The following is a 15,701-nucleotide window of genomic DNA, read 5'->3' as shown; positions in this document are numbered from 1 at the left end:
AGCATGCTAATTACACACGCTCACTGGGAGCAGCCACCATGACCCTCCCCCAGCTCTCTGGCCGGGGCAGAGTCCGGGACCCCCGCGTGTGGGCTGTATGCGAGCTTCTCCCTTATCCCACCGTTCACGGTGTAGCTGGTGACAAAGAGGGACACTCCCGAATGTTTGGGACTCACCTTCTGAGCGATCATCTTGGCCACCACATCCCGGGCGTGCACATCAACGGTGCATATGATCATAATCTTCTGCCGGTCCCCTTCGGAGAGCTGGCCGAGTAACATGGTGATGAGGGTTTTGAGCTGCACCACTTGCTTCCTGTAATAGTCCTTCATGGCGTTCTCGTAGCCTTCCTCCAGCCTGGCAAACGCGATGCCCACCTCCGTGGTCCACCAGATCTGAGTGCAGGTCAGGGCCACCTGTGGCACCAGGAGCTGCTTAGTGAAGCCATTACCAGGACGGTCTCCAAAGCCAGCCCACTCATCACACAGCGAGAGTCAGCATGCAATTGTGTGGGTGACCTCAGCCCCTTCCCTCCCTCTTCTACCAGCACTGACAAAGTGAGCCACTGGCCTCTGTCTCCTTGGAGCTGTGAAGTGGTTCCAAGTGGGGAAAGCACTTTCTGGTCTGGAAAAAAATGTATCGTTTGGTTGAAAACCACCAAAGAGTCCCCCTGGTCAATGTCAGTGGCTTTTAGAAATTGCTACTCTGATCTTTCCATCTTTACTCCCCAGGCAAAGCATCGTTCCAGGGCGTGGGAGGTTAACAATATGTTGATTGAACATCTCAACAACACTTGGTCTTTGTTCTGTTCTTCTTAAACTTCCCGCGGTCTGAGTGTTCTAGCTTAGTGAGCCTCTGATGATCATTTGTGGCGTATTTTTGCTTGCCCGTGACGCTTTGGCTGTGTATGGTTTTTATTTCTCGGACCCTATAACCTTGCAAAGCCTGCTCCTGGAGACCAAGGTGAATTGCAGCAAAATTCAACGTGGTCAGTGGGATTTGTGTTTTTCAGAGAATCAAAATAAAGGAATGGAAGAAGGGATTTGAACAAACACGACTTCCGTTTGCTGAGCAACCTGATACGGAAAATGCATAATTTGAATTATTCACGGTGGAGACTTTAGATGCACCGATTGTCTGTAGCATCCTGTGGTTGGGGAGACACTGCTCTAGATGAGACCTGTCACAAGCGCGGGAGTGGACACATTTTCTTGCCTCAAAAGTCTGATTCAGGTAAACAAAGAATCCTGATGGGAATTATTCCCTTTGTCAAACAGAGAATCCTGTCATAGTAAAAAGGACCATTCTCGCCTTTGGGATCAGGCGCGTGGGGTTTTGCTGGAGATCTTGCTGGGATGCTTTGAACGCGATGCACCCATTGCATAGTCAAAAGAATCCTTGCAGTAGTCCTGACTTAGTTCTCGTTTCTGTTAGTCTACACTCGCTGCCAACATTTCCCCACCTTCTTCTCCCTTCTCTGCCCCTGCAATGCGCCACCACCTTGCACTCCACGCACATGGCCGCACCAAGCTCACAGACACTCCCCAGCCTCTTTATTTTCCTTGATCTCTTATAAGCACGTGGCACGGCTGACCTCTGGCCGGCTTTTGGTTTCCATTGCGACCATCCCCTGGTGTTTCTTCTACCTGAAAAGGCACCGTTTCTCAATCTGCTTTACTGGCTCCTCCTTGGCTACCCAGTCTTTACATGATGCCCAAGGGACGGACTCTTCTGCACCCTCATCTTGGGTCTGCGTCTTTTCCAAGACCAGTCTTCTCTACTCCTGTGGCTTCAATTCCTGGTAAGTGCCTGCAACCCTCAAACACCCCAGCTCGGGCACTGTGCCCCTAACGGGGGGTGGGGAGGTGGGGGGAGGGTCTACCGCAGCCATTTCTCATTAATTTGCCCCTTTCCCTCCTCGCCCTCCTGGGAAGCCTGGAAAGGATTCGGATACATTTTAGAAGCAAGTCAGACTCCCTAACGGGGTGGGTAAGAACTGGCTTCAAGTTTCCTCTGTAGGAACCATCAGCTGGCTCAGGCTCCTTCTTTCCCTTCTTGCTGCAAACCACACTCAGTTCTCCAACCACAGGATGCTCTTCCTTGCCTCTGAGCTCAAGGTCCTCCCCATACTGGTTGTTCTTTCCCTCCATCGTTAACTTGTTAGCTCCTACTTCAAATTTCGGCTTACAGATCATATCCTCGGCAGAGGTGGGGGGGGCTCCCCAGACCCCACCAGCTAGCTATGTGCTCATTTGTAAGCGAGTTGGCTTCCCTGCCAAGTCTGTAAACTCCGGCAAGGCAGGGTTATGAGGTCTCGTTCCCTGTTGGGGTCCCCTGTGCTCAGCAAAGATCTCGGCATATACAAAGCAGGCTGGCTCAGTGAGTTGAATGGTTTACATTTTCTCCCTACGGTGGCCAGAGAGGGTAAAAACGGACAATCCCAGGTTCTCCAGGGTAATGGCTGGACTAAGTCTTAGTTGACAATTCAGAGACCAGGCCATCTGGACTGTGAAGCACATAGTGAGTTTGAGGTCTGGTATCCCCTCAAGGCCGAAGGACGTCCCTGAGGGAGGGGACCTGGCAAGGAGGGGGGCCCACAAAGCTCCTGGTTAGAATACCTGAGCTGGATAGTCAAAGAGCCACTGTTCCCTTGGCTTTTCTTCATAAGCAACTACACCTTCTGTCATCCCATGCCTCACCGTGGCCTTCATATGCACAAGCACATGGTTCAACCATATTTCCACCTGAAAGAAGAACTCCAAGTTAGATGCTGGATTCCGGAAAGGATACGATCGCTCACCCAGAGGGAGACAAGAAAATGGAGCCCAGCCATCGGCCCAATGGCCGCCAGAAGGCACAGAGAGCCATCTTGTTTCTGTGGCCCAGGACGGTGGTCGGTGAGAACCAGGCTCAATTAACAACAGGTGGACAGGCCCCTTTGGAACACACAGGACACAGTAGCAGGTCAAGGGGAGGGGAGCTGCCATCTGGCATTCAGACAAGGAAGCGTTAGTCTGGGCTAAGCAAGGTCAACCTCGCTCAGTGAGTCAGTGGGTTTTCATAACCTGTCCACACTCAGTATGGAGATGTAAACCAGAATTATATTTTCCAACTGAATGCCTTCTGGTCAAAAAACAGACACATAGCTTATACTCTAGTGGTGATGGGGGAGGCTAGGAAGGAAGTTTTAGGAGAGAGTTGCCCCATATTTTGTGTTTCTGGAATTGTACACGGGACATTTAGAAGTAGTAGTTCTTGGAACACAATGGTATTTGGCTCTCCCAGGGGTAGGACTGTGGGAGGAAGTGACTCTGAGCTGTATTTGTACAGAGAAATGACATCCCAGGAAAACGGCTGATCTCAAAGAACGTCTTCTCCAGGAGAAGGTGTCAGCGTGCCAGATTCCCCAATGGGGTGCCCCAGGGGTTGTCACGTTAAAGTCTCCTGGTGCTGCTAATCATTTAAAAATTCTTTTCTCCTCGACTTGGGTGGTTGTTTATGCGCATTTCATTCCTCTCTGCACAGGTCTTTGGCTAAGAAAGATATACGAATATTGACGCGTGTCCTTCCCAGAGACGGGAGGGCAGGCACCAGGGGCTCCTCCAATGTCGGTTCGAGAGGAGCTGGCAGTCCCGGGGCCCAGACAGCAGTTCCAGCCCAAGGTTGAAAGGGCCATCCTGAAGGTTGAGGTTGCCCGATACTCGCGAGAGAACGGGACAAGGAGGGCAAAGGACTTCTACTCTACCTGGCCACTGCAGTCACAGGGCTCGCTGAAGGCCACGTACTCTCCTTCCTTGCTGTACATGCCCAGACTTATCTTGGTCGCTTTCTCACTGGCGTCCAGCTGGAATTCCATCTTGGCCATGTTGTCAAAGAGTTTGGAAAGATGGCGTTGAACCTAAGATGGGAAACCACGCCGCAGGATTGGACAACGTGTCCGGGCAGACGCTCATCGGTACCGTGCAGAGGTCTACTGCGTGCCCGCCATTAGAGAGACGGTTACCAAACATTTACAGGGAAGCTTGTGGAACAGTGGTGGGGTGGTAAGAGGTCGGAACCAAACGAATTGGGTAGAAGTGGTCAAGGGAACACGGGATTAGTGGGGATCGTGGCCGCAAAAGTTTCACGAATGTCTGCTTGAACTAAATGGGAACAGACTGGAGGGAAAAAATGATGGTTAATTCCTAAACCCTCCTCCTCAGAAAATGCTACCCTGCGGCAGAAGGGCGATGGTGGTGGCGGTGGCCTGTGGAAGAAGTCACCCGGCTGTTGAAACCACTTAGGCGCAGGAGACCTGTACCTGGTTCTCCCTCGCCATGTCGTCTCGTGACACAGAGGCCCCTTTCCAGCGATGCCCTGGGTGACTGTTCTAGGAGGGTTCCCAGAGAGCCACGCCGTGGTCCTGACATGAAGGAAATGGCAGGCTGAGAGGGAAAAATAAGCAGAAAGCTCTCTGGTAGAGCTTTCTGAGATACAGGGCCTCCAGGGTGCGGGGACCCGGAGTTGTAATCCTAAATTTACCATAACCAGCTCCCCAGCTAATGACAGGAGAGGAAAAACTCCACGTGTTAAAGTAAATCCACTGTGAGGGCACCAGAGGGGATCCCACCCACGGTGACTTGGGATGAATATCTTGATGGGAGGGAACCTTCTTTATCAGAGAGGGGGGGGAGGGGCACAGAGGGGAGGGGGAGAGGAGGCGGGAGAGAGAGAGAGAGGAGTTTTAATAAAGGAAACAGAAGTGATTATGAAAAAGGCCACCTTGTTTTCGATTAAATGAAAGAAACACGAACGCGATGAAATAGGATGTAGAGATGAACGGGTGGTGGTAGGAAAATGATGTAAGGGGGGGCGCCTGGGTGGCTCAGTCGGTTAAGCGTCCGACTTCGGCTCAGGTCACGATCTCGCGGTCCGGGAGTTCGAGCCCCGCATCAGGCTCTGGGCTGATGGCTTGGAGCCTGGAGCCTGTTTCCGATTCTGTGTCTCCCTCTCTCTCTGCCCCTCCCCCGTTCATGCTCTGTCTCTCTCTGTCCCAAAAATAAATAAACGTTAAAAAAAAAAAATTGAAAAAAAAAAAAAAAGAAAAAGAAAATGATGTAAGGGGACAACAAATACTTAAGAACCAAATCAACACAGACGAATGAAATATGGTGGATGGGCTTGAGAAGCCATGGAAGGACACCAAGGAAGAGGGGTAACAGATGAAAATGTGGGGCGCCTGGGTGGCTCAGTCGGTTGAGGACCTGAGTCTTGATCTCGGCTCAGATCGTGATCCCAGGGTTATGGAATCGAGCCCTGTGTTGGGCTCTGCACTGACAGCAAGCAGCCTGCTTGAGATCCTCTCTCTCTCTCCCTCTCTGCCCCTCCCCTGCTCATGCTTTGTCTCTTTCAAAAATAAACAAAAAAAAATGTTTTTAGGGGCGCCTGGGTGGCGCAGTCGGTTGAGCGTCCGACTTCAGCCAGGTCACGATCTTGCGGTCCGTGAGTTCGAGCCCCACGTCAGGCTCTGGGCTGATGGCTCAGAGCCTGGAGCCTGTTTCCGATTCTGTGTCTCCCTCTCTCTCTGCCCCTCCCCCGTTCATGCTCTGTCTCTCTCTGTCCCCAAAATAAATAAACGTTGAAAAAAAAAATTTTTTTTTTTTAATTTTTTTTAAATATGTATGAATATATGAAGGTAATGTTATATTGTACAGAGAAAAAAGAATCCTAGCTTATGGAAATCTGATGAACTTAAAGGGAAAAAAATCCAGATAAATGGAATAGAAATATTATTTTAAAGCATATAGGAATAGGGGCGCCTGGGTAGCTCAGTCAGTTAATCATCCAACTTTGGCTCAGGTCATGATCTCGTGGTTCATGGGTTTGAGTCCCACGTCGGGCTCTGTGCTGACAGCTCAGAGCCTGGAGCCTGCTTTGGATTCTGTCTCCCTCTCTCTGCCTGTCCTCCACTTGTGCGTGCTTTCTCTCTCTCAAAATCAAATAATCATTACAAAAATTTAAAGCACATAGAAAGAAAACCTTTTCAAGATAATGACCCTGGTTTTCAGATAGGAAAAAAAAAAAAAAAAACTTCGTCAAATGTTGGAAAAATTAACAAAGCAAGTATATAAACGTATACAAATTTTCTAAAATTAAACTTTAAATTTTGATCTCTACGGAGATCCAAACAGAAACAAATAAGGTCACCTAGAAAGGTCTGGGGGGAAAAAAAGCAGGTGGACCTCAGATGATGTCTCAGAGCTACATCTGGGGGGATTTGAGAAGAAAGTGCTTTGACACACAGGAGTTCCAAACTCGACCGTTCAATCGCTCACCTGTAAAAACTACCACAAAGTCACAGATAGAGAAGGATCTGGGGATTAGTCTACTAACCTTCATCCCTCAGGACGGTGGGGAGGGAGGAGCTACTTAAAGATTTACTCACACCAAGCAAGACAAATAAAAATAAGTATTTAGGGGGCGCCGGGGTGGCTCAGTCGATTAAGCGTCCGACTTCAGCTCAGGTCATGATCTCGCGATCCGTGGGTTCGAGCCCTGCGTCGGGCTCTGTGCTGACACCTTGGAGCCTGGAGCCTGCTTCGGATTCTGTGTCTCCCTCTTTCTCTGCCCCTCCCCTGCTTGTGCTCTGTCTCTCTGTCTCTCTCTCAAAAATGAGTAAATGTTAAAAAAATATATAAGTATTTAAGCATGAGCACATCATGTACAAAAGGTCTGGCAACGATCTTTGACTTTCCCTACGCGTGGAATTAATGAACGTATAGCTACAAAACAGAATGCCGGTGTGATAAATATCTCAACTCTGCTATGCATGGGCTACTCTGAAACTTTTTCGGAAAACTATATAGGGGAACAAGAGAAAGGTGGGTTTTAACTCTAGGGGTGATCTGTGTTTGGTACATGCTTCTCACCAACAAACCAAAAATAGAATTCCAGGGAGGTGGAAGGTTAATGACGAAGATGGCAAGCTAATGCGTGGCTGTCATCTTTAGGCTCCATGAGAGCCGCTCTCCTCCGTTGCTGGTGGTGACACAACAGGCTGTTTCCCCACGGAAGGAAATAGGGCCACCGCTAAACCCGACCGCATAGCATTTACCCTCTGACCCAGAAAAATCCCACTTCTAGGCATTTGCCTGGAAGGCAGACCCCCAACAATACAAAACCCAAAGTTATTCGCTGGCACGGGATTTGTAATTGCAAAATTGTATCAGCAACCTTTGGCCAAACTGTGGCATCGTCCAGGGAGTTAGGATGCAGGTGTATTAAAAAAAAATGAGGGGGGGGCACCTGGGTGGCTCAGTCAGTTAAGCGTCTGACTTCGGCTCAGGTCATGATCTCACAGCTCGTGAGTCTGAGCCCCACGTCAGGCTCTGTGCTGACAGCTCGGAGCCTGGAGCCTGGAGCCTGCTTCGGATTCTGCATCTCCCTCTCTCTCTCTCTCTGCCCTTCCTCTGCTTGTGCACATGCTCTCTCTTTCTTAAAAATAAACGAACATTAAAAAAAAAAAAAAAAACGAGGGCCGTGCCTTTAAATTGATATGGAGTGATTTCCAGGATATGTAAGGACATAAAAAACCGCTTTCAAGTATACATAGCAGCTCCCTTTTATGTGAGAAAGGAGGGTAAGTTAGAAAACCACACGGGGGGGCGCCTGGGTGGCGCAGTCGGTTAAGCGTCCGACTTCGGCCAGGTCACGATCTCGCGGTCCATGAGTTCGAGCCCCGCGTCGGGCTCTGGGCTGATGGCTCGGAGCCTGGAGCCTGTTTCCGATTCTGTGTCTCCCTCTCTCTCTGCCCCTCCCCCGTTCATGCTCTGTCTCTCTCTGTCCCAAAAATAAATAAACGTTGAAAAAAAAGAATTAAAAAAAAAAAAAAAAAAAGAAAACCACACGGGCAAATATAAACGAACGTTTGCTTGTTTCTTGCAAAGGAAAGCCAGAAACTAGTGGGGTCGGTGACCTACAGGGAGTGGAGGGGAAGTACAGGAGGGGCATTTCCAACACACCTTTTTGCACATCTTGACTCTTAGAATGCTACGTATTCAAACAATCCAATCAACAGGGATGGGAAGGAAAAACAAAAACTAAAAGCCAAGAGGAATACCTGAGCCCACCATACTTCAGGTGAGGTACAACAATCACACTGAAGGGAGGGACAGAACTCATCCAAGTAACTTCTGAACACGGTACTCTGACCGGATACCCTCCGTCAAAGGAAAAGTGGAGAACTATATACACACAGATCATGGCGTCTTCTCGGGGTGACACGTGGTGGAGACACCATCCCCCGTCCTACCTGTCACTTGGAGACGCAGACCTAGGGTCTAGGACAGTCCTTCTCGAAGGGTGGTCCCGAGACCGCCAGCATCACTTGGGGAATCTTTAGAAATGCAACCTCTCCAGCCCCACCTGGACCCATCTGAAACCCTGGGGCCCAGGAATCTGAATTTTAACAAGCGTTCCAGGTGACTCTGATGCACCTGAGCCCCCAGGTGACGCTCATGTTTGAGAACCGCTGTCTACAGCTCCAAGCACAACCAGTGGGACTTTCATATTAAGAGGGGGGGGGGGGGGAAGGCCGTACCACAGTAGCCTTCTCCTATCTTACAGATGAGGAAATTTCGCCAAAGAGAAGGGACTCCCAAGACCACACGGCCAACAAGTGGCTAGAACCAGGGGCCAGAACTCCAAATTTTGAGCTCCTTGTGTATACTCTTTCCACACACACAAAAATCACAAAATGCCAAGTTAATACAACCTTCAGTCTTCTCTCCCCTGGAAACGTTTGCTGTAACTTTTGCTAGCACCTACCTGGATCTCTCTTCAGAATCCGATCAAAGGCACGCTCCTGTGAAGGCTTAGACCCCTCCACCTTCCCCATCCTCGAAGCTTCCCCTTCCGGGGGTTGGAGCCACTGATGGGCCGGGGGCTCCCTGAGAAGCCTAACCATAAACGTGGAAGATGCCGGGGGGGTGAGGTGGGGGGGGGGGAGGGAACGTGGGTCTGAAATACGCACCCTGCCAGAGAGAGGAGGCATAATGGGGAATCTGAAACCTTCCCACTTGGGAGCCCCCTCAGACTTTCCGGATGCTTCCACGAGCGCTCCCTCCGCTTACCTCTTGAGGAGCTGTGCCGTTGGAAAGGATGTCTAACAGGTCAGAAGAGGACAGAAAGTAAAACCTAGGGAAGGCGAGCCTTTTCGTATCCAGGTACTCTGCCAGGGCCTTCTCACACAGGTGCAATCTGAGGGCACAGACATAGGATTTTGTAATTAAGTTTGCTTAGGCGCATAGGTGCGTAGACACGACCCAAAGGCAGACAGAGGCAGGACATGGAACGCGTATGGAAATCAGTGCCAGAAACACTGAGGGTATTCGCGAATATATGCACTGGTGCATTTCCACCCAAACAAGCGCCTCTCATAATACCCCACGTTACCTAACATACCGGAAAATCGAAGCGCGCACACACACACACACACACACACACACACACACACACACACACACACACTTGCTTGGATAGCTGAAGACAGTAAGGGTCTCAGAGAATGGGGAAAAGGCACCATCACCAACCCCAGTATAAAGGGGCGGGGGGAAGCAAGCAGACCATCACCTGCTCTGAAGACCTTCCAGTTTTTCGTAAAGACCTGGTTTATTGGTGGCCTCCACGACATTTGGAGTTTTCTGGGCATCGTAAGCCAGCTCTTTAAAGTCCACGTCAATGCCTTCAAATCTTTCAGAATCCTGAAATTAAAACGTGGGGGAGGGGCGCTTGGGTGGCTCAGTCGGTTAAGCGGCCGACTTCGGCTCAGGTCATGATCTCACGGTCCGTGAGTTCGAGCCCCGCGTTGGGCTCTGTGCTGACAGCTGAGCCTGGAGCCTGTTTCAGATTCTGTGTCTCCCTCACTCTGACCCTCCCCCATTCATGCTCTGTCTCTCTCTGTCTCAAAAATAAACGTTAAAAAAATTTTTTTTAAAAAAAACGTGGGGGGAAATTCACCACCGCTTTCTCGGACTCGAAGAAGATCCCCTCATCTGCAGCAATTCAGAAGCAGAAACCGGTCCTTGGGGGAGGCCCTAAAAACTTCAACAAGGAAATACTCTTGGCTTGAAACAGCAGTTCCTGCACATTTGGGCCACAAAATCCCTCCGTGTTTTGCAAAAAACGGCGAGGAGTGCAAAGAGCTTTTTGCGTATGTGGCTAATATAGCCCCCGGTGCATTTTCTCCGTTGGAAGCTGACGTTGACAGATTGAAAAAATATTTTGTTAATTCATTTGAAGAGTAATGATATTTAGCCCACGATGGTAACCTGATAATATACTTCTAACATAATTCTATTTTCCAAAACAAAATAACTTAGAGAGGAGGTGACATTGTTTCACTTTTTTTTTTTCCTCCTCAAAGTTAATGTCTGACTTGGAACGTGACCAGGTTTTCTTTCCTGCTCTGCATTCGATCTGTCGCGATGTCACGTATCATAGAGCCTCTGGGGAACTCCCGTGTGCGCCTGGAAAAATCTGAGCGGAAAAGGCAAACAGCATCTTAGCGCTATTCTTAAGACAGCTTTGACCCTGAAGATCCCCTACAAAGGTCAGGGTCCCTGGACCATACTTTGAGAACCATCGGCATAAAACACACACACTTCCTACATCAGGTGGATGGCGGGCGGGTCCGCTGCCTTCCCTGGGTCCGTGCTAAAGTTTACGTAACCAAAGTAAGACGTTCTTCGGCAAACATGAGGTCAAACGAATTAGTTACCACCGTGTCCTTCAAACACACACAGTGAGGAACAACATCACTGACATGGTCGAGACAATAATATGTGCAGAGGTTAGCTCAACACCTGGCACCTGGCGAGAGCTTGTGGTATTTTTAGTACACGGCAACGATCACAACGGTATATGCTGTGTGCACTGTTCAGTTACATCCCTGAAGTAGGTACTGGTATTTGTCCCAGTTCGCGGGAGGAAACCAGGGCACAGGGAGGTTAAGCAACTTGCCCAAGATCCCACAGCTCCAAGAGACAGAGCTGAAACTCAGCCTGCCCTGCCCACCTGGGTCTGCTCTGAACATCTTCAATCCACACCCCTCTCCAAGAAGATTTAGAAATAGGGGGGCTGGGGACATTATGTTTGCTCAGTGAGGTATCTTGTTCCCATGAGAGGTGCGGAAGTCTCAAGGTTTCATCAGAAGTATCAAGTACAGAGCACGAGTGCTCCCATGGAAAGAGCTGGAAAGAAAATTGATATCCTGCAGAGGGCAACAGTACAGAAATGCCTGTGTGTGTCAAGCCAAGTTGGGAAATGTTTCTAATGAATGAAAATAGTTACCAGTTAGGGTGTAAGATTATGACCGGTTTTATTATGTTTTCAAATTGTCTCTGTTATTGCACTGTTAATACAAAAAAAAAAAAAAATTAAATGTGTTCGCATACTTCACACACAAACCCTTGCCACTGAGAAGTTAATGACACCAATTCTTTCTGGTGCATAGTTGGGAGTTCTCAGATGCCTCCTCAGAGTCTCTACCAAAGTCTCCACTGATTTCCCTGCCCCCCCCCCCAATTAAACCTGCTCTTCTCCAGTCACTAGCACTGCAGAGAAAGAAAATCTGGCTTATTCCATGTGGCCTGATGACAACCTGTCTATCAGAATTGTTTTCTGTTTTTTTATTAAAAAAAATTTTGTTGTTGTTGTTTATTTATTTTTGAGAGAGACAGAGACAGAATGTGAGTGGGTTAGGGGCAGAGAGAGAGGGAGACACAGAATCCGAAGCGGGCTCCAGGCTCCGAGCTGTCGGCACAGAGCCCGACGCGGGGCTCGAACTCATGAACCGCGAGATCGTGCCCCGAGCCGACTGAGCCACCCAGGCGCCCCAGTTTTCTGCTGTTTTTCATTCCGGATGTACAACCTTCCATCTGCAGTCGGACATTAGATATGCTTTTTGAGGGGCGAGCTGGAAAAATACAACGTTTTGATGGGGGGGGGGGCGCTTCAACTTTTAAGGGAGATCTGCACAATGTGTGACATTTTGGAAACAAACTGATTTGTAGGCAAAGAGCTTTCTGTGCTGAGGGGGTACAGAGAAACAGAGAACTCTGCAAAAAAAAAATCCAATGAATATGAGTCCACTGAGAGGTGGGTAAGTTAATGGCACATTAATTAAGACAAATTAGAAGGGGCAATCAACCACAGGGAAGGTAGTAATGAGAAGAACGTATAGTTCAGAGAAATTCGCTGCTGAGGATTTAGCTGCAGACTGGTGTTTCGCAGGCGGTACAGGCCAGAGGTCTGCAGGGTGGCTCATGCTCAAGAAGGGACTTGAATTTGCCTGGAAACAAATGCTCACTCCCAGTTGACAACTGCACTGTAATTGTCTGTGGAGCGGCTCGTGACTGGCTCAAACTTCAGGAGCTGATAGTCTCCATTTCCTTTCTTTCTTTTTTTTTTTTTAAACGTTTATTTATTTTTGAGACAGAGGGAGACAGAGCATGAACAGGGGAGGGGCAGAGAGAGAGGGAGACACAGAATCGGAAACAGGCTCCAGGCTCTGAGCGGTCAGCACAGAGCCCGACGCGGGGCTCGAACTCACGGACCGTGAGATCATGACCTGAGCCGAAGTCAGACGCTCAACCGACTGAGCCACCCAGGCGCCCCTCCATTTCCTTTCTTAAACACACGTTAAAACAACACCAATCGACCCTCCTTTCTTTTTCCCGGCCATCCAGGGACACACTGATGGGTGTGCATTTCCCCTTCTCTCTTTCCCTCTGCCTGACTTTTGGCGGCTTGGGAGGCCGATGTTTGTTGCGGGTGCCTTTGAGTGGAGGCGAGACCAGGCAGAGGAGGACAGGGTCTAGAGGACCGTGCAGACAGGGAGCGCCTCCCTCGACTCGGGTAAGGGAGCAGAGCGAGCGGGATTTCCTTAGCAGGTACCTGGGGCAGCTGAGCCCGGATGTCTTCGGATCCCATGAATATACTTTCCAGGTGAGACCACGTGCGCTGCACGTCGAACCAGGTCGAGATGACGGCGTCGGCCGTGGACAGCCTCTTCTGCCAGCCGGACACTTCCTCCAGGAAGAAGGCAACGTGCTTGGATGTCATCAGGTTCTGCAGCTGGACTTGGTTGTCCTCCAGGAGCTCGAGGAGGTCCTCGTCCGACCGCAGCTGGGGGACGCCGGTCCGCGGGTGGGGCTCGTACCGGAATTCCAGGCTGGCCCAGGTGGCGCACAGCTCCGTCAAGGTCTCCTCCGTGCCCATCTCTTTCACGGCCTTGTCCGCGATGCTCCGCACCTCGTCCTCAAAACGGTGCAGCTGGAGCCGCAGGAGGTCTGCCAGGGTGGTGCCCTCGCCCACGGCGAAGCTCACGCCCGTGGCCTGCACCAGCTGCCTCCAGTGCCGCTCCCGGATGGCCGGACTCTGCAGCTCGGCCACCGCCCGCAGGGAGCTCAGAGCGTCCGACACGGTGCTCTCCAGGCCCGCGAACGCGTCCCAGGCCCTGACCTCCTTGTCCAGGTTCCGGATGCACCTGGCAAACCGTCTACACTCCCGGTCCATGGCCTCCACGTTGACCTCCCTCCACGGGGCCGTCTCCCAGGCATGGATGCTGGAGGTGACCATCCCTATCGTGTCCCAGAGCTCCTTCAGCAGGCAGACTTCCTGCCTGCACTGGTTCAGCTGCTTGTAGGTGGGAATGCTGACCTCAAACAAGGCAGCAGACTCCGAGAGGCAGGCCAGGGTCAGCTCCATCTGTCGGATCTCCGCGTGCCTGGCGTCCAGCTCTCGGTGAGGGGCGACGCTGTCGAACCTACGAAACACAAACGTGTTCCTTCCGGTGAGTAGGGCGCACGGGGGCTCGCGTCCCGGAATCGCCAGGGTCACGCCAGCTCAAGTCTTTAAACGCCTAGGATTCTAGCCACGAACGGTAACCGGCACCGAAGCCCGGGAAGAAAAAGGCACTCAGGGTGGGTTGGGGGGGAGGGGGGGAGCGCGCACAGCTGGAGAAAAGACAGTTCGAGGTGAACAGGAGGCTTGGATCTTCTCTTCACACCTGAGAAGGGAAAACTAGTCTCCTTTTCCACTGCTTCCCCGGTCCCCCATCCAGGGATGAAGGGGACCATCCCTTTGTTCAAGCTCCCTTTGGACTGTGCTTCTGCGCACTGGCTCCCAGAGCACCTGACCGAGGAACACGGTCACGTTCCCGTAGGTGCTGTAAAGCCAGAGCTCCCGCCAAGACACGACATGGTAGGTGGTCTTTAGGTGAGAGGGCTGGCATCTAGAAGTCCAACCCTACACTCCCTCTGGGACACTGGCTCTCAGTCTGGGTGACATGTTAGAATTTGCTGGAAGTTTTGAATGTTCTCCGTGCCCAGGCTGCTCCCCAGTCCAGTGAAATCAGGCTCTTTAGGGGTGAGACCCAGGCGCAGCTTGTCGGGTGGTTCCAGTGTGGCCAGGTTGACGTCCTTGACTGTGGGGAAGCTCACATGGGTGGCCTGTGACACCTCCAGGCAATGGCACTGCCACGTTTGGGAACCATGGATAGAGGACCTTGAAGACTGAGCACAGAGACCTCACCAGGGCCCTGTGCAGTCATCGTGCTGCTCCTTGGCTAGGGGCCTCAAGTCAGACTCCTCTTCTTAAGTCCTCCCTCCAAGTTGTCCTTGATCTCGAGCCTTAGACCACTCTGGCCTGCTCTCTCCTGAATCCTGGGTGCCTCTGATTCTTCACCCGACTTCTATCTCTGCGCTGTGCCCAGCTTTACGGTTTTTCTTCATAGGCCCCCACCCTCTTTTCTCTCTAGTGCTCATGGCAGGCATCCACCGCCCCCTCTGAGCCTCCCCAGTGCTCGCCTGCTTCATGGCCCTACCTTTCCAGAACTGCATTCCCGGCCTGGCCTGGCCTCTCTCCTCCAACATCAGCACCCCACATGCAGGGGCATCTGGCTGGCTCAGTCCATGGAGCACGCAACTCTTGATCTTGGGGTTGTAAGTTTGAGCCCCATGTTGGGTGTGGAGAGGACTTAAAATCTTGGAAAGGAAAGGAAAGGAAAGGAAAGGAAAGGAAAGGAAAGGAAAGGAAAGGAAAGGAAAGGAAAGGAAAGGAAAAAGGAAAGGAAAGGAAAGGAAAGGAAAGGAAAGGAAAGGAAAGGAAAGGAAAGGAAGAATGAACGAATGAACCTGACGTGCAAAGGAACCCATGTGGGCAGATAACGTTTCTTTGGTCCGGAGCACGTGGAACCCAAGTGTGTAAGGAGCCTCTCGTTTTCCTCCCCATCACCAACTCTGGTTTCTTCTCTCTGGGCACCTGGAGGGCCAATCTGGGGGCACCGTGACTTAAGGGGGAATACCACGTTCCTCTAAAATCAAAATAAGGTATCATGGGCTTCATCATCAAGGGGAAAGTTGAGGGTAAATGAGTGATTTAAAGAACCAGTCATTTCCTCCAGTCTAGCATGTGTGTGCATGCCCACGCACGCGTACGTACGTATGCTCGTGTATGTTAGTTGGGTGGTGGAGTGTGGAGGGGAGGACGGCATACGACGTCTTTTTCTTGAACTGCCTCTCCTCTCAGTTGTCTTTGGAAATATCCGACTTGACGGATGGAAAGTAATCCTAATTAAAGCCATTTACCTGAACTGCTCGCCACTTAAGCCTAATTACCATGCAACACAATAACAGTTATGCATCCCATTAAATCAGTGTCAG

The 15,701-nt window shown here is 50.8% G+C and overlaps 1 protein-coding gene across 1 annotated transcript in view; it reads right to left on the bottom strand.

The window, feature by feature from the left end:
- DNAH9 (dynein axonemal heavy chain 9) overlaps nt 1–15,701 on the bottom strand; it is a 339,411-nt gene that overhangs the window by 240,321 nt on the left and 83,389 nt on the right. The window contains exons 20-25 of the mRNA XM_045487400.1: nt 12,934–13,804; nt 9,610–9,740; nt 9,111–9,237; nt 3,746–3,898; nt 2,619–2,744; nt 177–416 (exon numbers count right to left, since the gene is read on the bottom strand). Of these exons, the coding sequence (XP_045343356.1) occupies nt 177–416; nt 2,619–2,744; nt 3,746–3,898; nt 9,111–9,237; nt 9,610–9,740; nt 12,934–13,804 (1,648 nt within the window). The remainder of the gene's footprint in view (nt 1–176; nt 417–2,618; nt 2,745–3,745; nt 3,899–9,110; nt 9,238–9,609; nt 9,741–12,933; nt 13,805–15,701) is intronic.

This window comes from Leopardus geoffroyi, chromosome E1 (genome assembly GCF_018350155.1).
Source record: "Leopardus geoffroyi isolate Oge1 chromosome E1, O.geoffroyi_Oge1_pat1.0, whole genome shotgun sequence".
Taxonomy (NCBI): domain Eukaryota; kingdom Metazoa; phylum Chordata; class Mammalia; order Carnivora; family Felidae; genus Leopardus; species Leopardus geoffroyi.
This window is presented reverse-complemented; position numbering and strand designations above follow the sequence as displayed.